Source organism: Zea mays, chromosome 4 (assembly GCF_902167145.1).
Source record: "Zea mays cultivar B73 chromosome 4, Zm-B73-REFERENCE-NAM-5.0, whole genome shotgun sequence".
Taxonomy (NCBI): domain Eukaryota; kingdom Viridiplantae; phylum Streptophyta; class Magnoliopsida; order Poales; family Poaceae; genus Zea; species Zea mays.
The window spans coordinates 214,321,539-214,332,494 of NC_050099.1; the positions used below are offsets into that span (position 1 = coordinate 214,321,539).

The following is a 10,956-nucleotide window of genomic DNA, read 5'->3' on the forward strand; positions in this document are numbered from 1 at the left end:
TTGCTCTCTTTTCATTTTGTTTTTGGTTTAAACATTCAAATGCAAATATTGTTATGGATTTCAAATGTGAATGCAAGGTTCCACTTTATTTATTTATTGTTTTGGTCATGTATATCAATGCTTCTAACTCTATATGTAATCTAATAGTAATACACCATCCTCTCACATAAAGGAAAATACTTTTTGTTTACTTAAATTCAAACTCCAGTGCCAATATTCAAATCTAAACTTGAACCCTCAAATTTTTATTATTGCCATCTATTTATTTAAAACAAATAAATTCAAAAATAGGAAAATCCTTATTAGATTGACATTTTAATTCACATCTTTTAAAGAATTCTTCTAAATCCCAAAAAAGAATTTTGGGGTGTTACAATGAGTGCTCGTTAGCGGTTGATGACTCTTGTGTGGCGTTAATGTCATGGGATGGAAAGTTGGGAGCAACTGATTTCTTAAATATGTGTGTCATTTTTAAGTCATTTTGTATACCCCCAACTATTTGGTGAAACTGCTCCCGCTGTTCATCTACGTAAACCCTAAGAGCATGGACATTATCGAATTTACTTACATTGGGTTCGAGTGTAGCTGGTCGAAGATTCGTCGGGTTGCATTCCCTCTGTCGGACGAGCTTCTGGTTTCGATCGACCTTGAAATCAGCCAAGAATCTCTCGTCGAGTTCTACCTGCATCTTCTTTGTAACATCTTCTAGCTTCTGATATTCTTCAACCGACAGGTCATCCGTGGCCCATTTGATGATATTGCTAGGGGAGACATCAGAGTTATCTTTAGAAGAGGAGAAAACTTTCAACAAGTGCTGAGTAATTTGTGAAAAAATTTGTGGGCGCAAATTGGTAACATATCAATTGCTATGTATACTGTACAATATGTATTAAATCATGTTCAGCAGTTTACTCATATAGTCACACAAAATATTGTTTTATACTTTAGAATGTATTGTTTGTATAGTGTAGTTTAAATATGGGTAAGAAGATGGATAAGCCGCTGAATATGGCCTTACTTATTAGCACTACGAATTAGTACTTTGAATTGATATAGTCAAATGTGTAGTTTGGTATATCTATTATTGTGTGGCTACTAAGATTTTACTTATTCCATTGTCTTAAATATAAAAATGAATAGACGAAAGGAGAGAGTATCTCTATACGTATAAAGAGGATGGAGGAATGTCTTATGTATCTATAGAAGCTTTAGAGAACATCATTTAAGACAAGAGAAAAAAAAATCCTTTCTACTACCCTAGTGCATCTGTTATGTGAACAGAGTGGGAAACGACGAACAAGTGATGTGCAGTGCTCTCTAGAGCTCGGATGTGATGCTAGGCATCAAGGCATTTGCACAAATGACATTCCCGTGGCAAAAAAGTGCTGCAAGCGGTAGCACGCTGAAAGTGACAGCACTTCCACTTCGTCACGAAAGACAAAAAAAATCTGAACCCTTGTGCTCTAGAACACTGCCGTCACGGCACACAAACCTGCAGCTTCTAGCGTGTACGAGCACTCCTGGTTTCTGAAAGGCGCCTTTTTTTGGGGGGTTAACTCCGTGCACCAGAACATTCGTTCAGATTAGGCAGAAAGGCCAGCAAATTAAAGCAGAGCGTGAGGCACATACGTAATTACATCTTACAACAACTTTATTAGGATAATTTGCATCGCAAAATTTTCGATCACGAGAAAGCGACCGCTGAGAGCGACTCTAATACATGACGTTGCAATTATAGTGCATAAACACTCAACAAAAATTACAGCGCTCTGCTTGCCACCAACCTGAACCAATTCTAAGTACAGCTAGGCTAGACTAAACTAGACGATATACATACACCATACCATTACCATCAACAGGCCTCTGAATCCAGTAGGCTTCATTCTTAAGATGTCAGCTACTTGACGCGACCAAAAAAAAACAAAACTGGCAATCAGATTAATCCGATACCCGATCGGACGGCTAGCTAGCTCTGTACCAACCATGACCACCAGTCGTCCTCCATGCTAACTCGGCACTCATCGATCTCCATACGGCAGCTGCCCAAGATCTTGTACAATTACCAGTTGCACGTCGACCTGAATGAATGAAGAACTGATGAACACCTGATCGACGACCGGTATATACCTACGGGCGCAGGATTGTCCGTCGATCTGCCGCCCGCGGAGAGTGTGCCTGCACGGTGGTGTTGGTTTCGCAGCACTACACCTAGACCGGCCGGCTCTCGATTCGTCCTGAACCGAGCTACACGACGACCAGAATGTCCATGTCAGTGGTCAGTGGCCTAGAGGAGCACGCAGGCGCGGGGTGGCCGCGCTCGCGTCGCGTCGCGTTGCATCAGAACGGTTTGTGCAGGTACGACGCGAGCATGTCGCCGAAGCCGAACGCGGCGGCGTCGACGCGCGCGAACAGCCCCGGGGACAGCGGCCCGAACAGCGAGCTCCCGTCGTCGACGTCGACGTCGACCATGAACCCGTCCTCGGCGGCGCTGCCCCAGTCGCCTCCGACAGGCCACCACCCGGCGGCGGCGGCGGCGGCGGCGGGCTGGCTCTCGGCGTGGTCGCGGTCGGGCAGGTCCGGCGACGGCGAGAGCACGCGCTCGGAGCCGCTGCTGGAGTTGTCCGTGTGCGTGTGGTGCGTCGTCCACGGCACGGAGTTGTTTGAGTCGCGGTCCGCGGGCGCCGGGGCCGACGGGCGGTCGAAGCACAGCATCCCCGCCGACGGCGTCTCCAGGTCGTCGTAGTCGTAGTAGCCGCCGCCGTACTCGGGGAGCTCCACCTTCATCGGCGCCGCCGCTGCTGCCCCTACGCGGGCACTGGCACGCGGGTTCTTCGACGCCGCCGGCGCCGGCACCGGCTTGACGTCTTCGGCCACGGCGCCGTCGCCGTCGTCGTCGTCCACTGTGTCGTACCGCTCGATAACACCCTTCTTGTTGTAGATCCGGCACAGCACCCAGTCATCCAGCTGCAAGACAGTAGACACTTCATGGTTAAGCGCCGCCAATCCACGCGAAATCCCAGTGAAAAGTCAGACTAAGCTGATTGGGTTTTTTTTACTACGCATTGGAGTGTTTGGAAGAGGCTTGGAGATGAGGTCGACGTGACGTCGGATCCGGTGCGCGCCGCGCATGTGGTAATTTGTGCGCGGGCGATAAGATCAGGCGGCGGCTCTGCGCCGGCCATGGACCATGGTTGCCGCGCTTGTCTCTATCGCGGCGTGCGTGAGCCGTGACGCCACGCCGCCCGCGCTTTACATGTCTCTAGAGCCTATCCTGCCCAAGTAGCCGCGCGCTGTCACGAAAGGGACAACTCGATCGAGCTTGCTGCAAATGGACAATTTGCACGCCTACCTTTTTCAATTCCTCTTAACTAAGAATCTGCATATATAGTTGCAAGCCTAACAACACATTTCGATTCGATCCACTGTTTCTTGTTGCAGCATTGGTAAAATCAAACATCAATCTTTTTTTTTTTACTTCTCTCTATATTTTTTCCCTCTAACTGCAAGTGTCAGTATTTCGGGGAGATAAATATGTTCTCCTGAGAAAGGTCATGGTGTAGTGAATTACCCTGAGCGCGTTGTTGGTCTTCTTGCGTGCGGCGGCCGAGCGGTCGACGTCCGCGAGGCGGTACTCGTGCATGATCCAGTTGGTCTTGACGCCCTTGGGCGGCTTCCCGGCGTAGAAGACGAGCGCCTTCTTGATGGCCACGGGGCGCGGCGACCCTACCGGCTTGTCGGCGCCGGTGGCCTTCCAGTACCCTGTCCCGGCCGCCCGGTTAGGCCTGGAGCCATTCGGGTACTTGCGGTCGCGCGGCGAGAAGAAGTACCACTCCTTCTCCCCACCGAACGCCTTCTCTGCAACCACCGATCACCATGCCAGCTGATGAGGTCAGCGCGGGGTCGTCACCTAGCTAGCTCGGATAACTAACACTCGCTGACGATGATCCGATTGTTCGACGTACCTGGGAGCTGCCATGGGTCGAACTTGTAGAGATCCACCTCGGCGATGACCGGCGCGGCGAGCGGCAGGCCGCCGCACTTGCGGAGGAGATAGTACATCACCAGCTCGTCATCGGTGGGGTGGAAGCGGAACCCAGGCGGGAGCTGCAGCGCGCCACCGCAGTCCATTCGATCGATCACCTAGCTAGTGGCAACAGGCGGAGGCGGCCGGGCGGATTGGAGCTTCGAAACGATCGAGGAGCTGCCGATCGCTGGAAAGCTGATTGATTGCTGAGGAAGTCTCGAGAGCTTTTGGAATGGAACATCGCGCAGCTGTACCCGGGGTTACTTATAGAAGGGTGCTCCGACACGTGTCGACGGATGGACGGGGCGGCCTCGATGTGACGCACGTGCAACTTGGGGAGCGGGGTGTGGGCGGGGCGCCCGGGCCCTACTCGCGGGTGAGCAGGCAGGTTGACCTCAAGACGGCAAGACCCAAGCCGGAGCGGATGCGTGTGGCGCATCGGAGCGGGGGAGCGGTACGAGTGGACGGTGGGATGCGAGGGCGAAGGGTCCAGTGGACGGGATTTTGTCATCCCTTCCGTCAGCTGTTTTGGCGCCGCCCGGGGCTGGCCTCTCTCTGTGGGGTGCCTGCCTGGTGGGGCCGTTTCGTTGTCATGGGTGTGTGTGCTGTGGGCCCGCGTGGATCCCGGCCGTGGTTTTTTTTTTCTGTAAGATATTTTAATTAAAAACAATTGTCGTTTTGGCAGTGGAGATTCCCATCGTCCACTTCGTCGAGCCCCTGTGTCCAGCGAGTAAAATAACACCTGCTGAGGTAACCACGGTCGATTCTGCCGCGATTCCCCTGGCTTAAACTTTGATGATTACCAGGCATATTTCGGTCAGCTTTACGGCGGTACATGCAACGAATCCGTTGGTCTGTTTTAAATGGCGCTCTTCCCAAGCGTCAATTTTGTAGCTACACACTGATTTTCCTGATTTTTAAAAAGAATTTAACATAATATATCTCAGATGTTTTTTTGTGGGTGGGCTGAGTCCTAGTTTGTAGGATCGTAGGGGAGTCCTAGGCCATTTGGTTGGAGGGACTAAAGATTAGTCCCTCTATTTTAGTCTCATTTAGTTAGTAAATTACTAAACGGTGGGACTAAAATAGGGATTAAACTGTTTTAGTCTCTAGTTCCTTAGAAGGTGAATAAAGGAAATAAATCATAGTAATTTTATCTTTTGTCCCTCGTTTATTTCCGTTACACTAATGACGCTGAGAACACTAAAGGGTATTTTGATCTACTTGGGACTTATTTAATGCGTTCTAAAAGCTTTTAGTCCTTAGAACTAAACATGGTAGACACTAAATTTTAGTCCTGTAACTAAACTTTAGTCGCTGGACTAAAAAAACCAAACAGACCCTTAGTTTGTAACGATTTGTAACACCTAAATATAAGACATTTTACTTTGTTAGATATATATTTTTATTATACATCTAAATATATTGTATATCTAAGTGTATAACAAAACCTAAATGTATAGAAATATTATAAATTATTATAATACCTAATAGAGAAAGTGCTTCCTGCTTATACAATATCTACTCTTTTAAAGCACCACTTTCCTGCGCACGTGCGATGTGCGTCAGATGCAAAGTACGAAGCCTTCCCCGCTTCTCGTCTAACAATGATTCTATTACACCACAGAAGGTATTGAGAAACCACTCAAGCCTAACACCGCTCCCACATAGTAACATCTCGCTAGATAGAGGAAATACGTAAACAACAGTGACAAACTAGACCTGACCCCAACTAAAATTTGGCTGTACTTTTACCCCCCTTCAGGGCATGTTCGGTTACACCAATCCAGAAGGGGATTGGAGGGGATTAAATCCCCTCCAAGTCAAAAATGACTAGGAGGGGATTTAAACCCTTCCAATCCCCTTCTGGATTGGTGTAACCGAACAAGCCCTCAATTAAAAAATTAACAGGCCCTCTTGACATTTACGATTCTGGTTGGTATGGCGCAATCGCGCTGGCAGTTGGATGCCCGTATGTTTGTTTTCTAATCTGAGGGAGATCAGCCTTTTGCAGACGAACATGGCGCGGCGACACAAAACAAAGCCTGCAACCTGCACGCAGCAGGTAGCTAGCTCGACCGATCCACATGCATGCCGCTTACGAGGACGAGGACTGCAGCAGCGCGAATATCCGCGGGCTTCCGTGCGCTGCATCCTGCATCTGCATGGCGTGGTCCTCGCCAAAACGACGGGAGCTGGGTGCGGCGCGCGGCGGCGCGGACGCGGCTGGAGGGTGTCTCCCTCCCTGCCGCGTCTCCGGTCTCTCCGTGCGTGCGTGCGCGCGCGCGCAACAGGTATCCCGGCACGGCGTCGCGGACCGCGCGACCCGCCGGCCCGTGTGACATGGCGCGGGCGACGTCACGGCGCCCCCGCCCCCGTGCAGAGCCCCTGGACTGGAACAGGAAACGCTGGGCCCGCCTGTTCCCCGCGGCTGCCCGCAGCGGGCAGCGGGTCGGCATGTGTCGCTGACCCGACCTGGTCGACGCGGCGATGCGCAGCAGCGAGTGCGACGCCCCGGGCCCGGGCTGTCGTGATATAGCTTCTCCTAGCTGGCCTCGGCGTGGGCCCGATGCGTGCGTCCGCCGCGGCAGGGCTTGTTTGGGTAATCTTGGATTGGAGTGGATTGAGGTGGTATAAGGTGTATTGAAGTGTAATATGAACTAATTTTCCTTTCAATCTCTAAAATACACTTCAATTCACTTCAATCCCTTTATACCCAAACAAGGTAGCAGAGTTTAGTAAAATCCGCGCGTGATTGTCGATCTCGGCGTGACCTGTCTCCTGCCCGCCTCCAGACGCTGCACACTGACGAGTGGCCCGATGACCGACCGACTTGACCCCAACTGCCAGTGCTAGGCTTGGTGATAAGCCCAAGCTCTTATCGACGAATCAGATGGCGCATGCTTTGCTTTCTGCTTTCTCCCAGCCTCGATCTGCTCCTTACGACGCCTTTTACCGACCCAGGCGCAGCACGTCTCAGTGACAGGTGGGGACAACGCCTCCCGGTCCCGCATGTCACACGCCTGGCCTGGACTGGACTTGTCTTGTTCAGTCGGAGGAATCTGGCCGGGAGTTCGTTTGGTCGGGTCCGACGCGGCGAGCGTGAGCCGGGGAGGTCGTCACGGGTGACGGATTTTCCGCATCGACGACGGCGGCGGCCAATCCGGCGCGGGGACGAGGCAACAAGCCACCGTGGGGGCAAGGGCATGCGGCGTGCTCCCTTGCCGGCCTTCTCCACCACCCACGTCATTTTCGTCCTAGTTTAGTTCTGGCCAATGGGCGCGCGACGACCCTTGGAGCGCCTGGTTCGTCCCGGCCTGTCTCGCTGACGCCCCTTGGCGCATTGACAACGGGCGGGGTGCACGCTGATTATTCTCTGCGCGGCTTCGAAGAGCCGCTGATTTCGGAATATTCACCTCTCCTGGTCTCTTTCTTTTGTTTTTTTTCTTCTTTTTGTATGCCTGTACGGTGCTACTGTGGATTATAAGGTTTATCTTTAATTTAGTACTCCTATTACTAGCTGCCTGTTGATTCCATGACTTTTCTGGTACCTAATAATGACTACTGCTACTATCTCCAAAATTCTCCGTTTAAATTTGTCCAAAGGTATGAGTCGTTCTAAATTTTGTTTCTGAGTTAGAGCATCTTGACTTGAACCAAATTTAATATAATAAAATAATAAATCTTGTGGTACCGATTAAATATCGTTATATTGTTTATTAACTATATATTTTTTACAGTACATCTACTTAATGTTATATAAATCTTTGTAGCTTTTCTCTATAATTTTAGTCAAGCTTGGGACACCTTTAACTTTTCAAAGAAAGCCAGAATGCCTTGTAATTTGCAGCAGAGAAAGTAGATGTCACTTGTTTCCTAATATCGTTACAATCTATCTTAGCTGAGTGACCATGCATAATATTACTTGTTATACAAACAAGGTTGTTGTAGTTGCCGTGAAATCATTATCGCTCCCTACATTGATGATTAGCGTTCCGAACCAAACGCATCGTCCATCTGAGATTGCAATTAACCGTGGAAATTATAATATTTTCTGCGAGGAGATGTATAAAATACTTTTTTTGTAATAATCAACGAAAACTTATTCATTCCCCGGTGGTTCCTATGAGTTTGACCGTCGACAAGTGCAATGGGCAAGGAATTATTGGATATACTCGTTCTAGACTCCTACAATGAAATATGGTTAACGCCACCTGGTTGGTTCCGTCAACTTTGTTTTTCAAATTCTACATACTGTTGGATTCAATTCGTGATGAAGTGGAGATTCCTCGCTATTTCTTTTTCACGTTTACATCATCGATGACCTGTACTCGACAAACACTTGAGACTAAACAACAGGAATGCTTAGGCAACAATGTTGCAAGTTGCAATATTAATCTGAGACCCAATAATAAACGGCCGAGCTGATGTAACCTCGCAGCTCAATCATCAAGGATCAGACGAAACAGTCCGATACTCATATGCACCTCCCCAGGGCCAACTCTCATGTGAAGTGGAGTTTGCTTGGCGCCACCATTTGGATATATATATAAACTAACAATGTATTAGGTGGAACACGAAGAGAAGAAAACTGGGACCTCCGAAAGCTACCGCTAATTATACTGTAATATGTGGCTTCGTGCCGCCGTATTCACGAATCTTCATTCCTCAAATGTTTGTTTGTTTTCCTTTTTACGATACATACTTGGTCTTATTGGATGGCTGCGTGGAAGCAACCAGGATCAAGCGAGCTTGGTCATACGTCCATTTCGCGTGTATATGTAGATGCCGACAAATAAGCCTAAAATGCACCGGTGTGTGCAAGTACCTCTCTGCAGAGGTCCTGGGTCGGACGGTTCGCGACCTCGGCGTAGAAGCTGATCCTCCTCTACACGCTTTCGGACGGTCTGCGCGTGGGGCAGGATAGTCCACGATGGCACAGAAAGACTTCTTCTCCACGAAGAACCCTAGAACTTGCCCCGGGAGAGATCCCATCGAAGGTGAGAGTTCCAAGGCGTTGCTCCAGGGTCGACAGACCGCCTGGTGCGTCTCTAATCGGCGTAGAGTCGAAGAGAGATTGTTGTGAAAAACTAAACTAGATCTAAACCTAAGGATTGATTACTCCTACTCTTAGAATTGAAAGAACGATGCAAATAATGTAAAATTGACGAGTAGATTTGATTGGATCGATTGTGGGGTTCAATCGGTCGTAACCCTTTATCTATAAAGGGGAAGGTCTGGACCCATTACAAGCCAGTTTTCGAGTTAATCCTATCAAGTTTAGCTAACAAATCCCGCAAGAAATCTGAAACCCTAACTGTTTCTATGCACGCGCGGACCTTCTGCACCGCCACCGCGGACTGTCCGGCCTATACGGCCAGATCGTCCGGTGTACCATTTTGGTGCTCAACATATGCCCCTGCCTTTTAGTGGAGGTTGATGAACCAAAAACACATGTTCTAGCAGCACCCTTCGGGAAACAATAAACCTTGCGAGTTACTTTTCTCCCGAAGTATGAATTAAGCCTGATGTGAGTCATCAGTTTTTCAATCTAGTAGGGTGATCATTTAGCGCATAAAGGTCGTTTAGGATTGCATCTTTCTCGGTCATGACTACTTCATCAATGGATAAATAAATACAAAATTGTGGTGCCCCCAGCCCGAATAAGTAAAGGGATGATACATATAATATGGGTTCATCGCCGCACTACCCCATGCTTAAACAGGAAAATATGTCGTCATTGAATAGGTTGGTGGAAAGTACCATGGCATCATTGATGAACATGCGATACTTGTTGCGTCACCTTTTGGACTGTTGTATTCGGTCGTGTTGCCTTTGTGGGTGATCAGAGTTGTTTCGTTGGCCGATTGCAAGGTGCGGCCTTTACAAAAGCAGGGATGGTCTAACGAGACAACCAGAAAATTTAGATGATTTTTTGCTTGGACGTACCTTATAAGGGAAATGGACATCGACCCATTTATGCTAAGTGATTTTGGTGTTTGATGATCAACATAACCTTGTGGACTAATGTGTTTGCTAGTGTTTGTGTTTATAGTTCACAGGATGTGAAGAAGATTGGACTAAGGCACTGAGGATGCAACACCTCAAAAGAAGACCTGAAAGATGTGTAGAAGTCTAAGACTCAAGAACAAAAGAATCCCAAGAGAAACAGTGAAGAAATCCATGAAGTGGGCAGTCAGGCAGGCGCACCAGACACTGAACAGTACATGTCCAGTGTACACCGAATTGTCTGGTGCGCAACCGGACAATCTAGGCAGAGAGTCCGCAAATAGGTACTCTCGGGCGCTCTAGCTGGATAGTCTGGTAACGATCGGATCCAACAGTCGACTGCTACAGACCTCAACGTTCGGCTGACGTGGTCAGGGCACCGAACATGTCCGGACGACAGAACTGTCATCTTTCTGTCTAACGGCTATTAAGATATGTGTCTAGACAAATTCCTTTCTTGTGCAATAGTTTTTTTTTCTAGTAGGTTGAGTCATAGATCAATTTTATAATAATTTGTATCAACAAAATATTAGTTATATACTTTATTATGCAAAAGGTTAAATCCTACATATAAATGTAGAGAGGTTGCCTATAGAGGGACAACACATTCGGTCACCTCTAGTTTTTCATAGGCCACTCTTGTGTATGTATATATAGAGAAGTCATTTACTTATTAATTTTGATAATTTCATGGTAATTGGCAAGTGTGTATGTATATATAATGAAACAGTAGCTACAACTATGTAAACTACACTAGTAGAAAAGAGCTCAAAGCCTGCGGCACCCATATATTTTTACAAACGGATCCGGTTATCCACCGACTGTGCTATTTCTAGTGGCGGTTCCTTAAGAAAACCGCCACTAGAAATCGTATTTTTAGTGGCGGTTTTCTTAAGGAACCGCCAGTACAAATACGATTTCTA

At 48.1% G+C, this 10,956-nt stretch overlaps 1 protein-coding gene across 1 annotated transcript; it reads right to left on the minus strand.

Annotated features, from left to right (window-relative positions):
- Window positions 1–1,721: 1,721 nt before the first annotated feature.
- Window positions 1,722–4,222, minus strand: LOC100384376 (uncharacterized). The gene is made up of 3 exons (NM_001322063.1): window positions 3,963–4,222; window positions 3,569–3,855; window positions 1,722–2,964 (listed from the first exon to the last, which is right to left on the minus strand). Exons 1-3 carry the CDS (start codon window positions 4,126–4,128, stop codon window positions 2,338–2,340), a joined length of 1,080 nt encoding a protein of 359 aa, NP_001308992.1. The 5' UTR covers window positions 4,129–4,222; the 3' UTR covers window positions 1,722–2,337.
- Between the last annotated feature and the right edge of the window lie 6,734 nt (window positions 4,223–10,956).